The 27,685-nt window shown below is 38.4% G+C and overlaps 1 protein-coding gene across 5 annotated transcripts in view; it reads right to left on the bottom strand.

Annotated features, from left to right (window-relative positions):
* The window catches only part of WAPL (WAPL cohesin release factor), an 87,595-nt gene that overhangs the window by 7,785 nt on the left and 52,125 nt on the right, over nucleotides 1–27,685 (bottom strand). For 3 of the 5 annotated variants that reach the window (XM_005565256.5, XM_005565257.5, XM_074001653.1), the window contains 11 exons: nucleotides 27,395–27,547; nucleotides 26,993–27,129; nucleotides 25,781–25,892; nucleotides 21,605–21,832; nucleotides 15,658–15,769; nucleotides 14,883–14,980; nucleotides 13,134–13,210; nucleotides 9,874–10,049; nucleotides 9,436–9,551; nucleotides 8,249–8,413; nucleotides 2,478–2,685 (listed from right to left, as the gene is read on the bottom strand). In XM_005565256.5, the coding sequence (XP_005565313.2) occupies nucleotides 2,478–2,685; nucleotides 8,249–8,413; nucleotides 9,436–9,551; nucleotides 9,874–10,049; nucleotides 13,134–13,210; nucleotides 14,883–14,980; nucleotides 15,658–15,769; nucleotides 21,605–21,832; nucleotides 25,781–25,892; nucleotides 26,993–27,129; nucleotides 27,395–27,547 (1,582 nt within the window). The remainder of the gene's footprint in view (nucleotides 1–2,477; nucleotides 2,686–8,248; nucleotides 8,414–9,435; nucleotides 9,552–9,873; nucleotides 10,050–13,133; nucleotides 13,211–14,882; nucleotides 14,981–15,657; nucleotides 15,770–21,604; nucleotides 21,833–25,780; nucleotides 25,893–26,992; nucleotides 27,130–27,394; nucleotides 27,548–27,685) is intronic. The other 2 variants (XM_005565259.5, XM_074001652.1) reach the window with 1 other exon arrangement.

Below are 27,685 nucleotides of genomic sequence, written 5' to 3'. Positions count from 1 at the left end.
CGTGGTGGCTCACACCTATAATCCCAGTACTTTTGAAGGCTGAGGCGGGAGGATCACTTGAGCTCAGGAGTTTGAGACCAGCCTAGGCCACATAGTGAGACCTCCTCTCCACTAAAATTAAAAAACCTTAAATGGGTGTGGTGGTGCACGACTGTAGTCCCCAGCTACTTGCAAGGCTGAGGTGGGAGGATCGCTTGAGCCTGGGAAGTCAAGGCTACAGTAAGCCCTGATTGTGCCACTGCTCTCCAGCCTGGGCGACAGAGCAACACTCTGTCTCAAAAACAACAAAAACAAAAACCCACAAAACTGGGCAGAGGACTTAGAGAATTCTTCAAACAAGATACACAAATGGCCAATGAGCACATGAAAAAGATGGTCAGCAGCATTAATCACCAGGCAACTGCAAATCAAACCACAATGAGATATCATGTCACGCCCACTAGGATGACTAAAAATTTTATTTTACAATACAAGTAACTTAGAACCTTCATACATTGCTGATGGTAATGTAAAATAGTGCAGCCACGCTGGAAAACAATTTGGCATTTTCTTAGAATGTTAAACACACAGTTACAAACAATCCAACAATTCCAAATTCTAGGTATAAATCCAAAAGAAAATGCATGTCTACAAAAAAACTTGTAGATAACTTCAAAAAGCTAAAAAGCAGAAACCACTCATATGTCCATCAGTAAACAAATGGATAAACTATGGTATAACAATATTATGGAATATTATTTGTCTACGGAATACAGTATTAACAAATACTGTATCACAGATAACTTTGAAAACATTCTGCTGGCTGAAAGAAGCCAGTCATAAAAGGCCACATATTGTATGATTCTTTTTTAAATGGAATGTCCAAAACAGGCAAATCCATAGACACAGAAAGTAGATTAGTGGTTGCCAGTGCCCAGGGAGGACGGGAAAATAGGGGTGATGGCTGCTAATGGGTATAGGGTTCCTTTAGTGGTGATAAAAACAGTATTTGGAATTAGTGGTGATGGCAGCACAACCTTGTGAATATATGAAAAACTACTGAATTACTCACTTTTAAAGGATGAACTGTACAGTCTGTGAATTCTATCTCAATAAAGCTGTAACTTTTTAAAAGACTGCTAAAGAACCAAAACTGTTATTACGCCAAAAAAAGAAAAGCATCAAAACCTAGTAACTGAGAAAAAGGAAAAGTATTACAATATTAGAACTAATGGTATCAGATTTGTGAAGAAGTGGGAGTAATAGGAGAAAAGGCTCAGAATGAGACATTGCGGCAGCTTGCTTCCTAGTGATGTAAAACTGAACACATTATGGTCGTCCCTCTGCATCCGAGCGGGGATTGGTTCCAGGATGCCAGCACCCTCCAATACCAAAACTGGCGTATGCTCAAATCTCTGATAGGAAAGGGTGCAGTATTTGCATATAAGACACACACATCCTCTGGCATACTGTAAATCATTTCTAGATTACTTCTGATACCTAATACAATGTAAATGTTATGTAAATAGCTGTTATACTATATTATTTATTAACCTGTATTATTTTTTTCTTCCTCAAATATTTTTGATTTGTGGTTGGCTGACTCTGTGGATGTGGAACCCACAGGTATGGAGGGCTGACTGAACTTAAATTCATAACCTTAGTGATATGAAGTTACAAATGGCTATTCTGCAGAACTCGTATGAATGGCAAAAGTTGTATCACAAATTCTGACAACAGCAGATACTCAGTAATGTATGACTGGTGAAGATATTACCTCTAGTATCTTTTTTTTTTTTTAAATGAGAAAGGGTCTCACTCTGTCACCCAGGGTAGAGTGCAGTGGTGCAATCGTAGCTCACTGTAACTTTGAATTCCTCAGCTCAAGCAATCCTCCAACCTCAGCCTTCTGAGCACCCAGGACTACAGGCTTGTGCCACCATGCCAAGCTAATTTTTTAAATTTTTCGTAGGGATGGGGTCTTGCTAGTTTGTCTCAAACTCCTAGCCTCAAGTAATCCTCCTGCTTCAGCCTCCCAAAGTGCTGGGCTCAGGTGTGAGCCACCAGCCTACAGTATATTTCTTATTGTTTCCCATCTAGCACTTACATTTTGAGAACTATTACTATAATTTATGACAACAGATCTTCAAGTTTATAGTGAAGCTGAAAAAACAATCTCAAAAACTGAAAACTGAAAAAATTCCATTATGTCTCCTATGTGTCTCTTCACAGATGAGTAAAGGAAAGGAGGGCGCCGGAAGGAAGAGTGATTTAACTGGATCTTTCCTGTCACTAGCATGCCTGCCATTGGCATGCACCTTCCTCACTGTGGGAGAACTACCACAAGCACTCAAGTATCAAAGCTTGTCTGGATTGAACTAGAGAGGTCCTCAAGTAATAGCCAGATTAAGACAATCTGCGAATTAAAATGGTTTGAAGAAAAAAACAAAATCAAACCACTATCTTCAATGTAAGTACACCATTCAAAGTAAATATACCTTTATTGAGGTCAAGTTCTTCATCCTCCTCCTCCTTCTTATGTTTCTCTTCTGTACCATCAGTCTTTTCAGTTGATACCCACTGTATTTCTCCACTTGTTTCTTGCCACTCTCCACTCTTATCATGCTGAGTGGTGGGAGCATCTTTGATCAACTCATCTGTTTTACTTTCTGCTAGCTGGGCTGCCCGCTCTCGCTCAAGGAATAGCTGATAAAAATTATTTTTGAAGATCATTAAAAAGAGATCGCCAATCAATATGCATATATGCAAATATAAAGTTATAGTTGCTTTTAAATGTATCACTAACTCTAAGATGGTTATGTGGTAAAAAGAGGTGAGTATAAGTAAAAGCTTTTGCTCTACATCCTATCGAAAGCCAAAACAAAAGTATAAATGCTGCTAAGATTCAATGAAGTCATCTACTAATGACGCACGTTGCTTGGAAGAATGAGTCTCAATAATTTCCCTTAATTTGCATAATACAAGAAATTCAAGCAAAAAATACAAAATTGGAAAATTCTTAAGTCAAAGGGGAATATGCTAAATTCCTTGCCATCACTTACTTTATTTTCCCGGAGCTGGTACAGTACTGACACATAGAAAACACTGACATGAATTGGGAAATGCTCCAAGTTACTAAAAGAATTGCCTGAAAATCAAATGCCAAGTAGACCCCAAAGATTTGTTGAGTATACAGAAGAGTGGTATACAAACTTCAAAGAGAGATTATACAAGATAATATCTTTCAGAAAATAAAAGTTAACATTTATAGCGAACAGCAATTCTCAAAACTGGTCTAAGAATCCCTATGGATCCTTAAGACCCTATCAGGGAGTACAGGAGGTCAAAATTACACTCATAATAATATTAAGAGGTCTGCTGACTTCTTTCTTCTTTCACTGAGTGTACAGTGGAGTTTTGGAATCTACATGCCATGTGATTATGTCACTGCTCTAACAGCTAATGTAATGTCTCCCAGTTTTAATTTCTAATTCAATAAATATAGATAGATAAAGCACATATAAACAACAAAAGTTCTTTGGGTTTCCCAATAATTTTCAAGCCCTGAGATAAAAATGTATGAGAAGAGAATAATGGACTCCTACTTATGACTTCAGAAAGAACTGAGTTGTTGTGGGTTACTCTGAAGACACAACTTTAAGGATGACTGCTTTTGAAAAGGTCAAAAAAAGGAAGCTAAACACAGCAAGGGCTTTGGAAAAATAAAAAGAATGAACCATCACTGTTTCTGGACATGTACAAAATGCCATAAGGAAATACCAAAAATACCTAGGAACCTGTTAGACTAGCAAAAATCTTGGCAAGAGTATGAAGGAATGGGGACTCATAAAAAGTTTTAGGGGGAAGTATAAATTGAGGGCACAGGAAGTATGTGTTTGGTGATGAGGGTGGGAGGAGTTAGGCATATCAACTTTAAATACAGTACAATATATTCTGACACAACAATTCCTAAACCAGAAAAGTACGCTCACAGACATACTTTGTATGGCCTGACCAGGCAGGGTGGCTCATGCGTGTAAATCCTAGCACTTTGGGAGGCCGAGGCAGGCGGATCACTTAAGTCAGGAGTTCGCGACCAGCCTGGCCAACACAGTGAAACCACCTCTACTAAAAATACAAAACTTAACTGGGCGTGGTGGCGCATGCTTGTAATCCCAGCTACTTGGGAGGCTGAGGCAGAAGAATCACTGGAACCTGGGAGTCAGAGGTTGCAGTAAGCTGAAATGGTGCCACTGCACTCCAGCCTGGGCGACAGAGCAAGACTCTTGTCTCCAAAAAAAATTTAAAAAAGAAAAGTATGGCCTAAGATTTAGATGCTAGGGTATTTATTTCTGTAATTTTTGTAACAAAATAAAACTTAAACACAAAACAATCAAAAAGTGTATCAGTAGAGGTTTGGTTAAATAAAGTACTAAGGCAGAGCATGGTGGATCACGCCTGTGATCCTAGCACTTTAGGAGGCAAGGCAGGAGGATCACTTGAGTGCAAGAGTTTGAGACCAGCCTGGGCAACATAGTGAGACTTCAGCTCTACAAATACAAAACTTAGCTAAATGTGGTGGCATGTGCCTGTAGTCCCAGCTACTTGGGAGGCTGAGGTAAAAGGATCACCTGAGCCTGGGAGGTAAAGGCTACAGTGAGCTGTGACTGGACCATTGTACTTCAGCCTGGGCAAAAGAGACTACTATGTAGGTAGGTAGGTAGGTAGGTAGGTAGGTAGGTAGGTATGTATGTATGTATGTATGTATGTATGTATAAATAAAAAAGCTACTGGTTTGCAGTCATTACAAAGAATGTGATAAACCTATGTGTTGACATGAAAAGCTCAGGAAGACACTTTACGCAAAGAGCGGGTATAGACTAAACACTATGTACAGTAAGAGTCCCTTTATATAAAACACATTGCACATTTATTTTTTATTTACTTTTCGGACAGGGTCTCACTCCCATTGACCAGGCTGGAGTACAGTGGCAGGATCATGGCTCACTGCAGCCTCCACTTCCTGGGCTCAAGTGATTCTCCCACCTCAGCCTTCCAAATAGCTGGGACTACAGGCATATGCCACCACACTTGGCTAATTTTTTAATTTTTAGTAGAGACATAATTTTGCCATGTTGCCTAGGCCAGGCTCAAATTCCTGGGCTCAAGCAATCTGCCTGCCTCAGATTCCCCAAGTGTTGGGATTACAGATTACAGGCATGAGCCACCATGTCTGGCCTCCACATTTATTTTGATATATGCACAAACACTGATTTCTCAGGACAAACACAAAACTGTTACAAATGGTAATGTTTTAGGAAATACATTTATGGAGTTTAAACCTTTCTGGATCTGACTTTTTTCCCCCACTATTTTTGTGAATTATGTTTGGTTTTTAAAAAATAAACAGATCCATAAATAGGTAAGAACAGCTAGAAAGAGGAAAGTTCATGTCAGTAATCAGAACTACCTGTAAGATTCCATTTATACAACATTATTGAAAAGATACGTAATTTGAAAATTACTGGATTCAGACCAACGTTACCAGTAGCATAAAGGATATAAATATGAACATGGAATTTTCCACTCTATCTTTGAATAACAGAATTAAAAGCCATTTCTTGATACTTTAAGATAACTGAGTACAAGGCAGCACAATTTTCTAAAACGAGTAACAGAACCCATCACCCAAAAGGTATTACAGTCAAAAACAAAAACTGTAAACTGATTTAAAAATGACAAACCATAAACCATAGCAGATAAAGGAAAGCCAGAGAAGATACAGGATGACACCCTGAAGGACAAGAAGCTTCTATAACACTAAGTGCAAAAGAGGAATACTGGAAGTGATATTCCCAGGTCAATTAGACACAGTAGGAAAATTTGAGACTATCCTGAAACAACTCACAAACAGAGATCTCCTAGGGTGTGGGGGTGGCTTCTGCAAATGAACCCCTATTATGTGAATAATGCAGACCTATCATCTGTGCCTTCAAATACAGCTCGTGAGGCGGCTGACGGTTAAGATTTTATTCATTTCTAGGTTCCATTTGAAGAAAAGTCAATTTTTAAAAGAAAGGGACTAGAATGATAGAAAAAAATAAAATGAGATGAAAAAAGATGGAAAACAGGTTGGTGGTAGCTAGGAGACAGGGAAGGCAGGTAAGCTGTACAGTGAGCAGCATAAGAGAATTCTTTTATGGTGATGGTTCTATACCTCAGTGTAGTAGTGAGTACATTAATCTATACATGTAATAAAATTGAACAGAGGTACATATGTTACACACAAACATAAATGAATGCAGATGAAAAATGGTGAAACTAAGTAAGGTCTACAGTGCAGTTAACAGTGAATGTCAATTTCTTGGTTTTGCTATGGTACTACAGTTATATAAGATGTCACCATTTGAGGAAGTTAGGTAAAGGGTAAATGGGATTCTTTGTACTATTTTTGTAACTTCCTGTGAGTCTATAACTATTTTGAAATAAAAAGTTTAAAAACAAGTCAACTGTACAGAAAAAAAATACTTTTTTAAAACGTTTTTGAGACACGGTCTCACTCTGTTGCCCAGGCTAGAACACAGTGCTGTAATCACGGCTCACTGCAACTTCAAACTCCTGGGCCCAAGCAATCCTCTCACTTCAGCCTCCCGAGTAGCTGGTACTATGAGCATGCACCACCACACTCGATCAACTATTTTACTTTTTGTACAGACAGGATCTCACTATGTTGACCATGCTGTTCTCAAACTCCTGAGCTCAAACAATCCACCCACCTTGCTTGGCCTCCCAAAGTGGTGGGATTATAGGTGTGAGCTACCTAGCCTGGTCAAGAAATGCTTCATTTAGCAGAAAAATAAATGTGTCGATGGGATCAAAGAGAGAGGTGCCAAATATTTTAAAATGGTTTTTGCATTAAATGAAATCTCTAAATGGTATCTGGAGACTAAAAGTAGTCTATTACCAATTATTGTTAGTAAATTACTACTACCATTTACTATTACTGTTATTGATAAGTAATGACAATTTATCACTAGTTTCACATTTAATTTTGTATTTTAAATAAACTAAAATTTCAAGGCTAGTCAAGACCGAGTATCCTGAATCTAAGAAGAAAATCCTAGGGATTAACTACCTCTTACCTACAGTCAACATTCAATCACACATAATAGAGAACAAAAGAGGATAATGAAAAATGACTTTAAATGGTTCAAAGAAACATTCTCATTCACGATTTCCCATGCTCAGCTACTCTGCCCTTTCCAGACTGGGTAAGGGAACAGGTGACAAAGGAACTTCTAGCTTTCTATGGTCCATAAGGTCAAAGTTCTGGACACAGATCAGATGAGTAAATAAATACTAGAGAACATGAAGTGGATGAGATGGGCCTGGATTCTTGACCTTTTTTTTTTTTTTTTTTTAAACAGAGATGGGAGCTCACTATGTTGCCCAGGCTGGTCTTGAACTCCTGGACTCAAGTGATCCTCCCCGCCTCAGTCTCCCAAAGTGCTGGGATTACAGGTGTGAGCCACTGCACCGCACCCAATTTGATTAATAAAACAAATGTGCCTTTGTCTCTGCTTTTTGGTAACAATACTTAAGGAGTGATTATAAAAGTTGAGAAAAATCAGCAGAATAAAGTAAGAATGCATTCTAAGCAGTGTACTGATCTACAGAGAAATCACAACACCATTTTTTTTTTTCTTTGAAACAGAGTCTTCCTCTGTTGTCCAGGCTGGAGTGTAGTGACATGCCACCTTGGCTCACTGCAACCTCCACTTGAGGAACTGCAAACTCCTCAGTTCAAGTGATTCTCCTGCCTAGCCTCCTGAGTAGCTGGGATTACAGGTGCATGCCACCATGCCTGGCTAATTTTTGTATTTTTAGTAGAGATGAGGTTTCACCATATTGGTCAGGCTGGTCTTGAACTCCTGACCTCAAGTGATCCACCTGCCTCGGCCTCCCAAAGTGCTAGGATTATAGGCGTGCACCACCGTGTACCACATTTTTAATTGGTTACAAATTCTGGTTTAAAATAAGCTTTCACCCTAGACGCTGTGAATATTTAAAAATTGGTCAGGTGTAAAACAGTCCCTTTCGACCCTAGCAGAGACATGCTTCAGGAGTTCTAACTAAAAAGGCTGGGGGAGGGGCAGAAGGGGCCAGCAACAGGTGGGGAAGAAAAGGAGGTAAAAGGTGGAATTGATAAAAGAAATTGGACAAATCCAACAAACTGCAGTTATGAGTTTGTATTTAAGTGGTTGCTTACCTGCACTAAAGCCTGAACAGCATGAACTTGTCCAGCTATCCTTAAACTACCATCTCCTTCTCCACTACAGATGGAAGAATCAAAAGAACACGATGTTTCCATGTTGACAAGACAGTGCCGATTCCGAGCGCTATACTCCACTAGATTTATCAGCAGACCTAAGCCCTTCAAAAATTTTAAAAGACACATATTATCAGAGATGAGTGCTTAAAACAAATAAACACAATATACACAATTTTTATTGGTAGCTAAAAAGCTGAATATCAGTGTTCTACCATCTATAAAATGGCTAAAAACCAGTAGTATGAAAGGACAAAAAGAAAAAAAAAAGCAAAAAGACCGGGCACAGTGGCTCATGCCTGTAATTCCAGCACTTTGGGAAGCCAAGGTGGGTGGATCACTTGAGGCCAGGAGTTCAAGACCAACCTGACAAACATGGGGAAACCCCATCTCTACTAAAAATACAAAAACAAGCCAGGTGTGGTGTTGGATGCTTGTAATCCCACCTACTTGGGAGGCTGAGGCAGGAGAATTGCTTGAACCCAGGAGATGGAGGTTGCAGTGAGCCAAGATTGTGTCACTGCACTCCAGCCTGGGAAAGAAACTAAGACTCTGTCTCAAAAAAAAAAAAAAAAAAGCAAAACAAAAAAACCCACCAATTTTCCCAAAGAATCATTCCTTTAATTTTTAACCGTCACTTTTAGCTTTTGCACTTTTTATGTTTACATAGGGTCTTTCATGGCTTTCTTTTGCACAATAAGAAGTACATTCAGCCAGACGCAGTGGCTCATACCTGTAATCCCACCACTTTGGGAGGCTGAGGTGGGCAGATCGCTTGAGGCCAGGAGTTTGAGACCAGCCTGGGCAACATGGCAAAACGCCATCTCTACTAAAAATACAAAAATTAGTCAGGCATGGTGGCACATGCCTATAGTCCCAGCACCTGGAAGGCTGAGGCAAGAGGACTGCTTGAAACAGGGAGGCGGAGGTTGCAGTGAGCCAAGATGATGCCACTGTAGATTCCATCTCCAAAAAAAAAAAAAAAAAAAAGTATGTTCTTAAGGAAATTCATGAAAAAAACCCAAAATATATTAAAGGGTTGGTTCTTAAACCCAAACTAAGGTTAACATTTTGCACACCTTACTAGATATGATACTCATTTTTCTGAAAAAGTCATTTCAACTTACCAGCACTCGAATATCAAATCTCTGCTCCTGAGGTAGGTACTTTGGAACCTGAAGCACACAGTTCAGTGCTGTGCCTATGAGACCGTCCTGCTCTCCTGTTTTGGTGCTGCCCCACTCTGAAATAAGAAATGGATATAGGAAAGTGTTATTGATTCTTCCTTAGAACACTAATAATGGAGATTTATTAACATGGACATTAACTTGGAATTGTACAGTCATTTCTCCATTGAAACATACTGTTGATACTTCCGGGTTAAGCTACTAAGCTTCTAAAAATACCAACTCTTAAAAGCAATTTAAACCTACACATGAATAAGTCAAGTACATTATGACAAATTAAAAAATCACTATCCTAAGAAAAGGAGAAACAAAGAAAAATAACTTGTTTTCACATGTAATATACATCTTTCAATGAGAAAAAAATGGAAAAAATCTTACCATTATCATTAGTTAAATTGAGCAACACCCCAATGATGGCCCTCATGCAGTCCTCCACTGCTTTGCCTACATGGTTAGTTACATTCTGGTGAGGCAGAGGCTTACTGTCAGCTAAGCATATGCTGTCCTCAGCGCGGTTGTACTGTTGAATCAGTTCTTCACAATGCTGTAATGCTCTTAAAAGGAAATAAAATATAGACTATTATAGTAAATAATAATAGGTACACAGCAAATTTCTATTTACTTGAACCTAAAGGCTATCGGATGAAATTTCACTTTATTTTGGAAAAACCTGATACCTTAAAAAAAATTATCCAAGGAACGTTAAAATTAAAAACTCATGGCAGAAGTTTATATCTGTACTATCTACATTTACCACTAGTAATCTCTTTATTTCCAAATTGTCTCGCATGTTATTGATCTCTCCAATATGAGACGGACAACAACCCTTTCTCAAACAGTGCAAATGATTAAAGAGCTAATGTTGGACACTTCTGAGGTAGTAAATGTTATGACTACATAACAAATGTTAAAGTAAACACAAGTATTAAATATTTCATACGCATTAGAGCAAATCATTATTTTTATTATCTTAACTACCAATGTGACAATATAAATCATTATTTTTTAATTTAAGTTCATTCAAACTGACATGTCTCCTTGACAGTTATCCAAGGGGATGAGTTACATCCAAGGATTCTCAAGATTCTACCCAAAATAACAAGGAAATATAATCCCTAAATGGATCTAGTATTTCTAAAGACACTGTTTAAATCATCAAATCCACTATTTTTATGTTTAATACAAATCAAGTAAGCTGGCTCTATCAGTTGATTCTTCATGCATTATATATCACACAAAATTAGAAACCGTATCTAATCTATGCCTAGTTGCCCTTTAAAACATACTGAGGAAATTCTGTGAAAGTTCTTAATATTTTACAACCATTTGGTCAGGAAGGTGTTCCTCATGTCTAACCTAAAATAATTTGTTCTTCTGGTATTGAATGCTGGTCAGGATTACCATACTGTCATTGGTAACTCAACTGTTTTTAGACTGGGCTAAACTCGGGCTTTGAAGATGAAAGGAGGTTCAGCATATGTTATTTAATCTTTCTGTAAGCTATCTCTGAATTGATTATGGTTTCTGCTGAAAAGCTTAAAAACCTAGAGATAAGTGCTCTTTTACAAACACTCAATTCTGACCTCTACTGCCACTTCCAAGACATGTGGCCTGATTTTCCTAATCACAACGAAAGAGCATCTGTCATATGAAATACTTCCTTTTACAAGGTACTTGCCAGAGGTTATGAAGTATACACAAGAGATATTTTTAAATCAGAAACAACATATACAATTTTTCTTGTCAATTTAAAAAAGAAAATGAAACCAGAAACATTTAACTTCAATAATCTTTGGTAAGGAAGGGTAATAACATGGTAGCAACCAACCAGAATGCATGCGGTAAGAGCACTAAATATAGGCAAGGCACAGTGGCTCATGCCTGTAACCCCAACACTTTGGGAGGTCAAGGCAGAAGAATCACTTGAGCCCACGAGTTTGAGACCAGCCGGGACAACACAGCAAGACCCTGTATCTATTTTAAAAAAAAAAAAAAGTGCTAAATGTATATAAAATAGGCCAGGCACAGTGGCTCACGTCTGTAATCCCAACACTTTGGGAGGCTGAGGCGGGCAGATCACCTGAGACCAGCCTGGTCAACATGGTGAAACCCCGTCTCTGCTAAAAATCCAAAAATTAGCCGGGTGTGGTGGCGCACATCTGTTGTCCCAGCTACTCATATTCCGGCTGAGGCAGGAGAATCACATGAACCTGGGAGGCGGGGGTTGCAGTGAGCCAAGATCATGCCACTGTACTCCAGCTGGGGCTCAGAAAAAAAAATAAATAAAATAAAGATAAATAAAATATACAAATGAAAGATACAAAATGTACAAATCCAAGACAAAAAGGGAGATTTTAAAAACCTACAGATTAAGAAAATCTATTGAGACTAAAAATTTGAGACTATTGAAAATTAGAATATTGCCTAAACATAAAATAGGAGGCAACTAATAATGTGTGGTATGAAAATGGCATTGAGGTTATATTTTTTAAAAGAGTCCTTTTCTTTCAGACCTTATGTACTTAAGTATTTATGGATGAAATAATACCTGGATTTGTTTCAAATAATACAGCAGAGGGAATGGATGGGGTTACAGATGGAAACCAGACTGGTCATGATTGATAATGTGTACATTACAGTTTATTACACTATTTATATTTGAATTCCTCCAAAATAAAAGGTTAAAAAACAGATAAACTAGAGTAAGACTGCAATGGGCCTTTGATAAGGCTGACTTCAATAAGAAAGTCGTACATATATCTAAAGACAGTAAGGAATCAGAGATTTGAGAAATTAAAACTATTTTTTCAAAGTAGCGATTTGGAGAAAGTTAACTCCAAGTAGTATTGTTCTGGATAGGCTAAAAGCCAGAGAACTAGGGCAGATATCAAGAACTAGGACAGAGGTATCAGGAAGAGGCTGCTGTAATAAAATAAAACCAGGACTGGAGACATACTTGGGAATTTTACCTGCGCAGAGGTGACAGCATTAGCCTAATTGTGATGAAATGTGGGAAGAAAGAAATGTGGAATGGAAGAAGCTACATACAGATATGAAGCTACATACAGATAGATAAATAAAGTGCAGAAGAAGAGGGCTAGAAAACTCCATTTAAAACCAGAATGAGGAAAAATGCTTAGTATTTACTATATGCCAAGTATTGTTCTAGGCTTTGCATATTAACTAATGTAACTCATTAATATGTATCACAAATAAGATACAAAAGATACTTTTAACGTCATTTAAATTTTAAAAATGTTTTTATATGTATTTTTAATATACACATATTTTAAAATGTCTACTAAGTATATATTTCTTACAAACATACAAATTAACTCATTCAATTGTAATAAAAATCCTAGGTGGGTTAGACACAATTATTATCCCCCCTTGTAAAGAGTTTGGTTTGTATATTACAAAAGTGATACAGCTGAAATTATCAAATTGGAATCCACATCTTCATTTTGCGTCCAAAATCTGTACTCTTCAAACTTTCGTTACACAATGTGAACTGATTCATAGAACTCAACAGAGTACTTCATGGAGGAAGCTAATCCAAATTTCTTTCATTTATGATCAATCCAAATGTTCAAAATAAGTAACAATGTTAACTGTTAACTAATAAACAAAAAACTTACTTAGCTGATGAAACAATAAGTTGGGAATCTTTATATGCTATCAAGTAGCTTTGATTTTCGGGATTATGCACAGTTACCTAAAAGGGAAGAATATGAGATAATTGTGACAATCCAAAACTTTCATTCATTCACAACACCACATTCTGCCTGGGGCGTAAAAGATATAAAAATGAGGAAGAAACAGTTCTTGTTACTTAAGGAAATAATTTCACAACCCACAGGTTCCAGATGTAAAATAAGAAAGCTAATATTTTACGAAAAAATTAAGACATCACTGTTATAATTATTCATTCATAATTAACATATTCTACACTATATATTCACTGTAACAAATTGCCAAACACACTGAATGTCAGAATAGAGCAGTCCTCAACTTACAAATAACGTAAAGTTCATAAGTAGATTCATTTAGAATACATTTTTACAAAGAAATATCTGTTATCTACTGTACCCAAAGCACTCTAGAAAACATATGGAGCGATTACAATTTAATCTGGCCAGAGCTTTTAATTTATACCACACTATTTTCCCCACAGTTTTTGTTTTTTGTTTTTTTTTTTTTTTGAGACGGAGTCTCACTCTGTCACCCAGGCTGGAGTGCAGTGGCACAATCTCAGCTCACTGCAAGCTCCACCTCCTGGGTTCATAACATTCTCCTGCCTCAGCCTCCCGAATAGATTGGACTACAGGCACCTGCCACCACACCCAGCTAATTTTTTGTATTTTTAGTGGAGATGGGGTTTCACCGTGTTAGCCAGGATGGTCTCCATATCCTGACCTCGTGAACAGCCCACCTCGGACTCCCAAAGTGCTGGGATTACAGGCGTGAGCCACCGTGCCTGGCCTATTTTCCCCATAGATGTTTTTAAAATAACCTGGTGAACAAACCTATGCATGCTGAAATTAGCTGGCAGTATAAATTCTAATCTACACGGAAGTGGGTTAAGTCCTTCATAAGAGTCAAAGAACAAAATATACTTACTGCAGTTCAACAGTATCATTCTCCAAAGTCAAATATTATGACAAGTCACGCCTATAAACAATCTGACTCAAATAAAAGTCAAATAAACAAAATGCTAATAATACTTTAAAAATAAAACTTGATTGCATTTCACTATTGTTATCTACAATGTAGTCAAGTAGAAATTCACATTAAGGAAATTCACATTAAGGAAAAAAAAGCTGGGCTTGGAGGGGCCCAGCAAGGTGTAATGCCTGTAATCCCAACACTTTGGGAGGCCAAAGCCGGCAGACCACTTGAGGCTAGGAGTTTGAGACCAGCCTGGCCAACATGGGGAAACCCTGACTCTACTAAAAATACAAAAATTGGAAGGGCATGATGGCACACGCCTATAATCCCAGTACGCAAGAGGCTGAGGCATGAAAATTGCTTGAACCCTAGAGGCAGAGGTTGCAGTGAGCTGAGACAAGGCCACTGCATTGTAGCCTGGGTGACAGAGCGAGACTCTGGCTCAAAAAATAATAAAAATAATAAAATCTTAAAAAAAGATTGGCATATATAAACAAACAAGCATAACATTTCATTTGCAGCAACAATACAGGTACTCCTAAAATATAAAACTACTCATTTAGCTTGTTTATTAACTGGTTGCTCAAAAAAAGTACTGCTATTTCTATCTGGATTAACAGAAGTGAACCCCCAGGGGTATATAAAATATTTGGCAGTCTCTCTCACACACACAATCACAATTAAGATTGAATAATTTTTGCCAAATCATCCATACTTACACTTTCTAAAACTCGTAAACATCTCTCTGCTCCCCATAGTGAGGCTACCAGTTTCTCTTCATCCTCATCTCTACTTAAATGATCCACACATTCTTTTACTAGGTGAAAAGAAACAAACGTAAGTTAGTATTTACCATCAATACTTACCAACAGAATACTTTTAACTAACATTAGAAGCCATCTGTACACACGCTATGAACATGCTGGGACCTCTCTGAACATTTTTTATTCTAGGTTTCATACTGTGAGATTTGGAAATATATCATACTCTGTAATTATTTTGTTTCCATAATCCCCCAATATCAAAATGTTAATGGCCTTTTTTTTTTTTTTTTTTGGAGACAGAGTTTCACTCTTGTTGCCCAGGCTGGAGTGCAATGGCACAATCTCAGCTCACTGCAACCTCCACCTCCCATGTTCAAGCAATTGTCCTGCCTCAGCCTCCCAAGTAGCTGGGATTACAAGCATGCAGCACCACGCCTGGCTAGTTTTGTATTTTTAGTAGAGACGGGGTTTCTCCATGTGGGTCAGGCTGGTTTCAAAATCCTGACCTCAGGTGATCCGCCCGCCTCGGCCTCCCAAAGTGCTGGGATTACAGGCGTGAGCCACCGCGCCCAGCTGGTCGCTTCTTTAAATGTTAGAAATTTGCAGGATGCTACTAAAAAAAAAACAGACATTTCCAAACGGATACAATTATTTTTTGAAGTATGTCAATGGAGTGTTTTCTTCAGGCTTTAAATAATATATAAAAACATTATAAATGTGAATATCATACCTTTATCTACAATATGATCCAGACCACCCAAAAGCCGGAGTTCTTCTTTAAACCAGTCTCCTGCTCGTTTAGAAGTAAGGGACAGTAATGTCTCCATAGCTAAATGCCCAGTCTAAAAACCAGAAGCATCATTAATGAATATTAACTTTCAGCAATAAGTCTAGAAATTGTTTCTTTACAAAACTTTACTGCATGCTACATGTAGTTTTTTAATACTACTTTTATACATAAAATTGAACTAATTTTCAATTTTATCAGAATAGTCTACATTGAACAAAGTTTAACCAGCTTTTCATAGAGAAAATGTGCTATTAGTCTATCATCTATCAGTTTAATATTATACATATATATAGGTACTCTTATTTCTACAGCATAGAAGTGTGGAACTGCTAAGTCAAAGGGTACATGTATTTTTTAACTGTAAATCAATATTGGATTAATTTACTGCAATGGATTTAACAAGTAACGCTCTCAGGAGCAAAGTCAGTTGCCCTGAATCTTCAAAAGCACAAGTTATCACTTAACATTTTTGTCTGAGGACACAAAATGGTAACATATTGCTTTTGTTTGTATTTTTACAACTACAATAACCTTGAACAGTTTTTCACATATTGTTTCTAATATGAGACTCCTGTTCATTATTCTTTCCATATTTTCCTTCAAGACTGATGGTCTTTTCTTATTATTCAGTGTATTTTGTCTATTCTGCATACAAATCTTTTGTTCATTTTAGTGTTGCAGACTGACTAGTTTTAAAGGGCATACTGCAGGCTTAGCAGCTCAGATATTCATCATGTGGCCATGATAACAAAACTGTATACAAATAATGCTTTAGGACCACCACCTTCTGGTACAAAAGCTAAGAGCCACATTCACAATCTGAGTAAAGTTTTTATTGCTCTTTATTTCACTTTGGCTGTTGTTTTTCTTTTTAAAGCAGACAGCCACTTCCCAACAAACAGCAATTTGGTTCCTGCTGTAATAAAGGAACTTCAGCATAACAAAATAAACGCTCTTTAACTAGCAAAGACTGACAAGATCTGATTTTTCTCCCTAAATTTCTCCCTTTCGAAAGATGATGGTTTACATTATCAGGTCTATTTGAAAACTGCAAAATAATTAGATATTTAGAAACGCAAATAACAGATATTACCAGTGAAAACCTTAGGATTGCACATTTAGAAGAGATCTAGAATATTTTAATCTACTTCTTTTAAAAAAAGTTGTTCTCGGCCAGGTGTGGTGGCTCAAGCCTGTAATCCCAGCACTTTGGGAGACCGAGGCAGGCTGATCACCTGAGGTCAGGAGTTCAAGACCAGCCTGGCCAACATGGTAAAACCCCATCTCTACTAAAAATACAAAAATTGGCTGGGCGTGGTGGTGGGCGCCTGTAATCCCAGCTACTCGGGAGGCTGAAGCAGGAAGAATTGCTTGAACCCGGGAGGCCAAGGTTGCAGCGAGCCAAGATTTGTGCCACTATACTCCAGCCTGGCCGACAAAGTGAGACTCCGTCTCAAAAAAAAAAAAAAAGTTCTCCAAGGTGACAAATATAGAACTAGAATCCAATACCACAAAAAACAGATTCAATTGTGCCCATTTTTCATTCTGTCCCTCAAAGAGTAATTTAGATTGGTTCGGGTGTGTTAATTCATGAGTCATACTGGCAAAGCTGAAGCCTAATGAGGCATTCTTTGTTTAGAAGAAAGGTGATGGTAATGTGATATTAATAATTAAAACTCGAGTCTTTTTAGTAAGTTTTGGTTTTGTTTCTATTGGCATAAAAACGATTCTTTGATATTTTAGGCTATATTCAGTATACTATAAGCTAGCATGTAAAAACAGCCTACTATTCAAGCATTTTATTTGAAAACTGGAATAGTCCTCAGAGTTAAAGCACAGTCAAATCACTAATCAGAAAATAAGAGCAACAGGCCACGAGGTGGCTCACACCTGTAATCCTAGCACTTTGGGAGGCTGAGGCACAAGGGTCACTTGAACCCAGGAGGCGGAGGTTGCAGTGAGCTGAGATGGCGCTACTGCACTCCAGCCAGGTTGACAGAGCCAGAGAGTTTCAAGGCAGTGCAGGGGAGCCCCCAGGCAGGTCCTTCAGAAGGTATTCCAGGTCAAGGCATTGTTATCACAGGAGATGACACCTCCATGCAAGTTTTACTGCCCCTAAAACCTTCCAATGGGACAAGATATGGAGGTGGAAGACAATCATATTGATAATCTTGACCCTGTGTGGACCTAGGTTAAAGTGTGTGTGTCGTCTTCATTTTTAACAAAAAAAGTTTTAAAAGTTAAAAAATAATTTTAAAAGCAGACAAAAGCTCACAGAATATTTTTGTAGATCTATACAATTTGTGTTTTAAGCTAAGTGTTATTATAAAAGAGTCAAGAGTTAAACTTAAGGGAGCCAGAGTGTATGGTGTTTATCAAGTCTGTAGTAGTGTGCAATAATGTCCTCGGCCTTCGCATTCACTCATCACTCACTGACTTACACAGAGCAACTTCCAGTCCTGCAAGCTCTACTCATGGTAAGTGTCCATATAGGTGTATCTTTTAAAATCTTTTATATCATATTTTTACTGTATCTTTTTTATGTTTAGATGCACAAATTTTACCACCATTGTGTTCCAACTGCCTTCAGTGTTCAATATAGTAACATGCTATACAGGTTTGCACCCTAAAAGCAACAGGTTTTACCATACAGTCGAGATGTGTGGTAGGTTATAACTTCTAGGTCTGTGTAAGTACACTTTGATGTTCACACAACAACAAAATCACCTAACAATGCATTTTTAGAACATATCCGTCATGACGCAAAACATGACTATATTACTATTTTAAATTATCTTTTCATGGCAAATCAGCAATACCAATATATTCAAGAAAGTAAGCAACTAGTAACAAAACTAATGTGTAGAGGATATTCATTGTACAAAACAACATAGTAAATCTACTGTACAATTTAAAACAAAAATATTCAAGAATAGCTAACATTAGTGGGGAAAAAGAGGAATCCTAAAATTGACAACTGTGCTCTGCTTAATCATATGAGTAAACTATTTAATACAGTGTAGGAAAGTTTCTATTCTGGTATTTATCATCCTAATAAATTCAACAAAATATAAGACAAATCCAATTATCAAGTTTATCATGTTATTTAACAGCATACCTGAAATGAATCTAAATGTCGAATACAGACAAAAAACTAAAGGCACATTCATCCAACTATGCAGGCAAATAAAAATTATAGGCTCAAATTTATTCTTTTATAGCATGAAAAAATTAGTAGACACTAAAAATATAGAAGTAAATAAAAATTACAGATATTTTGGACAGGTGCAGTGGCTCATGTTTGTAATCCCAGGAAGGCCGAGGAGGGCAGGTCACCCGAGATCAGGAGTTTGAGACCAGCTTGGCCAACATAGCAAAACCCCGTCTCTACTAAAAATACAAGAAAATTAGCTGGGTGTGATGGCACACGTCTGTAATCCCAGCTATTCAAGAGGCTGACGCACAAGAATTGCTTGAACCCAGGAGGCAGAGGCTGCAGTGAGACGAGATCACACCACTGCACTCTGGCCTGGGCGACAGGGGCAAGACTTCATGATTTGCCATCTGAGCACACCACCTCTCTCCACAATCTTATAAAGTGAAAAGTACTGAATACATGTCAGTTTTGTACCTTGCTGTTTAAAGTTAAATTGCTCTCCCATCCTCCACCGTAACCAGAATGTATTACCACCTCTACCTTAATTAAAATAGAGAATAGAGCAAGAGCCTTAAGTCACATCTGGCTAGCACAAAGCATCCTACAAATTTTTGTGGCAAATGCTGCAGTCTTCAGTTAAGAAAGTGTGGAGACACTGGCCTTTTTTTTTTTTTTTTGAGACACAGTCTTGCTCTGTTGCCCAGGATGGAGTGCAGTGGCGCCAATCTCAGCTCACTGAAACCTCCACCTTGCCTCTTAGGTTCCAGGTTCAAGAAATTCTTGTGCCTCAGACTCCCAAGTAGCTGGGAATACAGGCACCCACCACCATGCACAGCTAATTTTTGTATTTTTAGTAGAGACCGGATTTCACCATACTGGCCAGATTGGTCTTGAACTCCTGGTCTCAGGTGAGCCACCTGCCTCGGACTCCCAAAATGCTGGGATTATAGGCATGAGCCATACCGCCCAGCCTGGCTTCTGATTAATTAACATCTGTTCAGGAAAGCCTCTAAAATTTCCAGTTTACCCATTGTTCCTTATGTAAAATCAGGTACTTACTGTATATCCTGCCCTTATGTCAAACAACCCTGGTGTACTTCAACAGCCCTACACATCCATTCTGAATTACGCTTTCCATATAGCATATAAATCCTGGATGTGGGGTGTAATGGCATGGGGATCCCGAGATACAGATACGGCTTTTGTTCGTAAGTCCCTATTAAATGTTTCTTTCTAAAACACTGGATTTGTCACTCTTCGGCCTCTCAGCTTCCTTGGACTTTGGGGGTACGTTTGCATAGACTTGTCCATTGTGAACCAGTAGACAATAACCAATGTTTATATAGTTTTGATGTTGGAAATGTCTGAAAACCAGGTTACTTTATAATAAATATTCTTTTTGTTTGTTTGTTTTCAAAATCACAGGCCAATTATCTTCTACTGGCCTAGAAACCATTGAAACATTATTGATTGTACAAGTAAAAAGTCAGAAGAAAGCAGAACTGAACTAAAGCAAAACTGGAATAGCCATCTCACACATGGGGCATCATGATGAGCATTAACAGCAGCTACTGGCCATGACTAAATTATAAGGAATACCACCTCAGGGGAGGCGAGGTGCCTAGGAATCTTCCTTGTCGTGTCTTCAGGGTTCTTCAAGTCCAATGAAGCAGTTAGACACCCTGAGGTACTCTGGAATAAATAGATGCTTGCCAATTGAAAATGGCAGTTATGGCAGGGGTGGTGGCTCACGCCTGTAAGCCCAACACTTTGAGAGGCTGAGGGGAGATCGCTTGAGCCCACGAGTTCAAAACCAGCCTGGGCAACATGGCAAAAACCCCGCCTCTACTAAAAATACAAAAGTTAGCCAGATATGGTGGTATACACCTGTAGTCCCAGCTACTTGGGGCGCTGAGGTGGGAGGATCACTTTAGCCTAGGGGTTTGAGGCTGCAATGAGCTATGACTGCACCACTGCCCTCCAGCCTGGGAAACAGAGCAAGACCCTGTCTCAAAAAATAATAATTATTACTATTATTATAAAATAAAAATTAAAAAAGAAAATGGCAGACGTAAATCCTCTGAAACTTTTATTCCTGAAATCCATGGAGAAAAAGAATTCAAATTCCTAATAGCCTAAATGTAGTTTCTACCCTTTCTTTTTGAGACGATCTTACTCTGCCACCCAGACTGGAGGTGCAGGGGCACAACCTCGGCTCGCTGTACCTTAAAACTCCCTTGGCTCAGGATATTCCCCCAACCTAAGCCTCCTGAGTAGCTGGGACTACAGGTGCACACCACCATATCTGGCTAACTTTTTGTATTTTCTGTAGAGCTGGGGTTTCCCCATGTCACCCAAGCTGGACCCAAACTCCCAGGTTCAAGCAATCCACCTGCTTCGGCCTCTCAAAATGCTGGTTATTACAGGCATGAGCCACTGTGCCCGGCCCATTTTTTTCCTTAAAAAATAAAAAATAAAGAGAAAAGGATTAGAAAAAATGCACAGAAAATGCAACTATTTACTGGGCAAAAAGCCTAAATACAGATAAACTAGTTTAGGAAGTTCAGGAAAGGAAGGAAATTATGCTCAGATCTAAACCTAAGAAATTTGCCAAACTGTAAACCAAGGTTAGAGTTAAAATAATTTGCCCACAGTCACACAGCTGCTGTAACTAACCAAAGACTTTATGAAAGTAATTCTCATCTTAGAAGGAAGGAAGAAGGAACCCACCGTTATATTTTCTAGATCAAGATGCTTGTTGTGTACAGTTTCACAGAGCCTTCGGATTTTTTCTTTAATTTTGTTCATATCTTTTTCATTCAGTAGCTTGGCTGACGAAGCATCTTGTTCCAGTTCCAAAAGTCGAATCATTAGATCTAAGCTAGCTCTGTCAAGATCCATGTTCAAACGGTCTCTACTCAGTATATACATGAGGGCAGCTGTACACAGGGACAGATTCTTCCACAGGCCAAAAAAAGGAAAAGAGAAAAAAGTTCATGTAAGCAACTCCTGACATCTCAGGAAATAAGATGGTTAATGACTTTTGTTTACAAGTTAGAACACTTAAAACATATTACCAAATATTCTGAAGAAACATGTTTAAAAAATTAAACGCTGGCCGGGCGCGGTGGCTCACGCCTGTAATCCCAGCACTTTGGGAGGCCGAGGCGGGCGGATCAGAAGGTCAGGAGATCGAGACCACGGTGAAACCCCGTCTCTACTAAAAATACAAAAAATTAGCCGGGCGCGGTTGTGGGCGCCTGTAGTCCCAGCTACTCGGGAGGCTGAGGCAGGAGAATGCCGTGAACCCGGGAGGCGGAGCTTGCAGTGAGCCGAGATCGCGCCACTGCACTCCAGCCTGGGCGACAGAGCGAGACTCCGTCTCAAAAAAAAAAAAAAAAAAAAAAAAAAAATTAAACGCTGTTGCTTAAAATTTTCCTTTCAATGGATCATCCATATATGAATGCCTGATAGCTAGAAGAATATAAGCTGAGTTAAATATTTATTTGGCTATTCTGTGCTAAACGAAGAGTTTATAGAACATTTTTACAGATATGTGTGTGTGAGTGTGCATATATATATATATAAATTCTATTATGACATACCTCATTTTTTTTCTTTTTGAGACAAGGTTTCACTTTGTCATCCAGACTAGACTGCAGTGGCACCACATCAGCTCACTGAAGCCTTGTCTGTCTGGACTCAAGCAATCCTCCCCACTTCAGCTTCCCAAGTACCTGGGACAATCGGCAGACGCCACCATGCCCAGCTGATTTTTTTCTATTTTTTTGTAGATGGGGTTTCACCATGTTGCCGAGGCTGGTTCTGAACACGTGAGGTCAAGTGATACACCCACTTTGGCCTCTCAAAGTGCTAAGATTACAGGCGTAACCCACCACGCCCAGCCTATTCTTTATGACATAGTAGTCATATTTCAGTTTAAAATCAATAATTTAAATAATAATTTTAAATCTATATCAAACCCTTAACACATTTTTTCCCTTGGAAAACACAGCTGTGTTTGCATCCGTATATAAACCCAGGATGCTGAAATACACGTATTTGGATTTCTTTAAAATAAACCAATTGCTAGGCGTGGTGGCTCACACTTGTAATCCCAGCACTTTGGGAGGCTGAGGCGGGCAGATCACCTGAGGTAAGGTGATCGAGATCAACCTGGTAACATGGTGAAACCTCGTCTCTATTAAAAATACAAAAATTAGGCTGGGCGCAGTGGCTCACGTCTGTTAATCCCAGCACTTTGGGAGGCTGGGGAAGGCAGATCACCTAAGGTCGGGAGTTCAAGACCAGCCTGGCCAACATGATGAAACCCCGTCTCTACTGAAAATACAAAAAAATTAGCTGGGCATGGTGACGCTCGTCTGTCATCCCAGCTACTCGGGAGGCTGAGGCAGCACAATCACTTGAACCCAGGAGGCGGAGGCTGCAGTGAGCTGAGATGGTGTCACTGCACTCCTGCCTGGGTGACAAGAGTGAGACTCTATCTCAAAATAAATAAAATAAAATAAAAAAATAAAAAATAAAATAAAACAAAACAAAACAAAATAAAATACAAAAACTAGCCTGGCATAGTGGCAGGAGCCTGTAGTCCCAGTTACTTGAGAGGGTGAGTTGGGAGGATCACTTAAAAAAATAAAATAAACCAATCAACTCTGGTTGAACCAAATAATTTTTTAAATCATTAATAAACTGTCTCAAAATCACTCAGATCAGGTAGTTAAGTCAGCACACTCTACTTTTTTTTTTTTTTTTTTTTTTGAGAGGGAGTCTCGCTCTGTCGCCCAGGCTGGAGTGCAGTGGCACAATCTCGGCTCACTGTAACCTCCACCTCCTGGGTTCCAGCAGTTCTTGTGCCTCGGCCTCCTGAGTAGCTGGGATTACAGGCACGCACCATTACGCCCGGGTAACTTTTTGCATTTTTAATAGAGATGGGGTTTCACATGTTGCCCAGGCTGGTCTCAAACTCCTGAGCTCAGGCAATCTGCCCATCTCAGCTTCCCAAAGTGCTAGGATTATAGGTGTGAGCCACCGCACCTGGCCAGGACACTCTACTAACACAATCTAAAAATACTGAAGGTGAAATATTCTAGATAAATGTGAATACAAAAAAAAGGTCTTACATTTGGGATATCCCAACACTTGAGATATTCTGTACTTACACTTATTTCAATATACAGAAAATGCAACTATCTAAAGATTTAAACTTTGAGCCCCCAGAAATAGAGAAGCATCAGACCAGGTGTCTGATTAAATGTTTATATAGCAAATTATTTTTGGAAATTAGGATGCCATAGTAAAGGCCATTGGGGATCCACTGCCCTTAAAATCACACACTATAATGTCTAAGTTCACTGTTAACTGCATAATAAAGCAAATTCTATTTTTTGTTTGTTTTTAAGAGATGAGGTTTCACTAGGTTTCCCAAAATGGATCTGAACTCCTGGGCTCAAGAGATCCTCCCACCTTAAGTCTCCAGAGTAGCTGGGACTTATAAATGCACACCACCTTGCCTAGCGACAAACTAACTTCTTTTAAGACAGAATTTTGCTCTGTCTCCCAGGCTGGAGTGCAGTGGTACGACCTTGGATCACTGCAACCTCCGTGTCCCAGGTTCAAGCGATTCTCCTGCCTCAGCCTCCCGAGCAGCTGGGACTACAGGTGCATGCCACCACACCTGGCTAATTTTTATATTTTTAGTAGAGTCAGTGTTTCATCATGTTGGCCAGGCTGGTCTCAAGCTCCTGACCTCAAGTGATCCACCTGCCTCAGCCTCCCAAAGTGCTGAGATTACAGGTGTGAGTCACCGTGCCTAGCTAACGAACTAACTTCTTAGTGCTCACTTTTTCTCCATTATTATTTTGTATCTGCTACAACTGAGTAAAGGAGTTATGCTCACTCAGGGTTAAGTGCATTACTTTAGGTTTCCTAAGATGCAGGTTTTTGGGGGTTTTTTTGAGAAGGAGTCTCGCTCTGTCGCCCACACTAGAGTGTAGTGGTGCAATCTCGGCTCACTGCAACCTCCACCTCCCAGGTTCAAGCAATTATCCTGCCTCAACCTCCCAAGTAGCTGGGATTACAGGTGCCCGCCACCATACCCAGTTAATTTTTTGTATTTTTAGTAGAGTTGGGGTTTTGCCATGTTGGCCAGGCTGATCTCAAACTCCTAACCTGAGGTGATTCGCCCACTCTGGCCTCCCAAAGTGCTGGGATTACAGGCATGAGCCACTGCACCCAGCCCAGAAGATGCAGTATTAAATTATTTATCGCCTAACCTGTATTTAGAACATAATTTAACAAAAATACAGTAAGGCCATCTCAAAATACTACTAATGATAATAATTAGCAATGATGTTACTCTCTTCTAATTTTGGAAAATGTTAAACCTAATAACTTTTGTTATTATGTTTATTATTAAGCAAAAGCATCAAAGGCAAGGAAAATGAAGAATTTATTCCTTATCACAATGAGGCCATGTTCCAGATTCAACACTGGACAAAAACGTTTCTAAAAAATTAGGGCTGCATTTCCGAACCAGTTTTTTTCCATTCATTAGTATCAAATAATATTAAAAGATTCTTCTCAGTGCTTTCTGATTATAGAGAAAATCATGCTTACAGAATTCAGTATCAATATACTACGTTAGCTAAGATAACAAAATACAATTTTAACAATATAAAATGACAAATTAAGAAAAAATGTTTTCATGAGAAAATAAGTATTAAGCAAAAACTTCTGGCCATAAGCACTACAAATTTAGCAAATAAAATGAACTCAATCTGTAATGAGGATATATTTATAGACTATTCAGTGAAGATATTTTTTGATAGCCAAATAGACTAGTAGTTTTCAATATAAGGCTTCTCAATCTCGGAAACTTAAAAATACCTGATGGTGCTGGGAATCATCCAAGGTTTTAAAGACCATTGCTACCATCCCATGTGCTCTCAGGTGCATTCGAAAACTGGGCATGGCACATTTAGTAGCCAAGCTAATAACACTACAAGAAAATAGAGTAGGTTAGGGGGACTGGAAACAGCTAGTACATTAGTTTTTAGTTTGTGTAATACCAAAACCAGCAAATAGGAAGGGGGTAAAAGGGTCAAAGCACTGCCCATACATGATCACAATATAAAAACCATAGGCAAAACACACTATTAAAAACATACTGATGCCTAGTGCATGATTAGGTATACTGTATTTTAAAAAAATAACGTAACTGTCTTTAGTGCATTCCTTACATTACTACTACCATTAAAAGCTTAAAATCTGAACTGCCTTTCATAATACTTCTGATAAAAATTATAATTATATTTGACTGGATATACTACAAATGACTGAAAAATTCAATCAAAATTATAGTATTCAATCAATCCATTAGGAAATACAAAAGATCATCTTTTTATTTTGAGCATTTGGGTGCAAATGTAAGCACTCAGATCACAATATGCTTAAATAAATCTAATTTATTACTTAAACATCAGAGGTAAAAAGAACTTAAAATATCTTTTTAAAAAGTTATTTACTTTATTTCTTTCTGCTATTTTTTTCTTTCTTTTTTGGAGACAGGGCCTCACCTCATTCTATCACCCAGGCTGGAGCAACGGCATGATCACAGGCTCAAACCACCCTGTCACCTGAGCCTCCCAAGTAGCTAGAACTACAGGCATATGTCACCATGACTCGTTAATTTTTTATTTTTTGTAGACATGGGGGTCTCACTATGTTGCCCAAGGTGGTCTCGAACTCTTGGACACACACGATCCTCCCAACTTGGCTTCCCAAAATGCTGGGATTATAGGTATGAGCCACCATACAGGACAAAAAGATGCTTTAGCATAATGCTTTTTTTTTTTTTTTAAAGCACTTGAAAACTGAAGCCTATGCTATGCTAAAAAAAGGCTCTCACCACCCAGCTTTCCCTCTATCATGTAGAATCAAATTCTTTCTAAAGAAATGGATAGCATTTTAACATATCACTGGCTATATATACTCCCCATCATAACAAAATAAAAAATGTTTGGCTTTTTGGACAACATCTAGTTGAAAAAATTTAATATGGCATGCACATAATTATAAAATATACAAATAAGATCTTACCTAAGGCAACGTGTGTTTAGAGGCTGAGTGCTCTTTAAGCCACTTAACAAGTACTCAATGTCATCAGTGAACTCTTGATTTTCACCAAATTCTACGACATCATTGAAGTGCTTCACGTGCTGAACAACAGTATATAACTGCCAAGAAAAAAAAAGTTCACCCCTTTTTAACTAGGAACTAGCATATTTAAAACAATGGGCTCACTGTACTTTTACATAAGTGCATAAAATAGTTCCTTAGATGGCAACAAAAATATTTTTAGAACAATGATGGTAGGACAAAAGAAGTTTGTGGTTCAAAACTGAGTATCAGTATACTGATACTTGTTGAAGATATTAAAAGGCTAAATGTTACATACAAAAATCTATCAACATGCAGTAAACACTGTATATGGCTGCTTACTTCTTTGTCTTCTCGTCTGCATTTCAGTGCAGTAACTATATCTTGGTAGGGCTGAGTAGGTATTGTCACAGTTTTTATCACTTTGGATGGTGGCGCAGGAGCCTTAAAAACTCCATCATCTTTTTGATTTGGTTCCTTTGAAGACAGCCTCACCTATTAATAAAGGTATTAAATTAGTTGTTCTAAATAAATATATAAAAATAGGAACATCTCATCTATCTGGCAAATTCAGCTTCCAAAAAAAGTAAATAAAGCTTTTCAAAAAGCGGGGAGCAGGGAGGCCTCTCAAAG

Source organism: Macaca fascicularis, chromosome 9, assembly GCF_037993035.2.
Source record: "Macaca fascicularis isolate 582-1 chromosome 9, T2T-MFA8v1.1".
Classification (NCBI taxonomy): Eukaryota; Metazoa; Chordata; class Mammalia; order Primates; family Cercopithecidae; genus Macaca; species Macaca fascicularis.
This window is presented reverse-complemented; position numbering and strand designations above follow the sequence as displayed.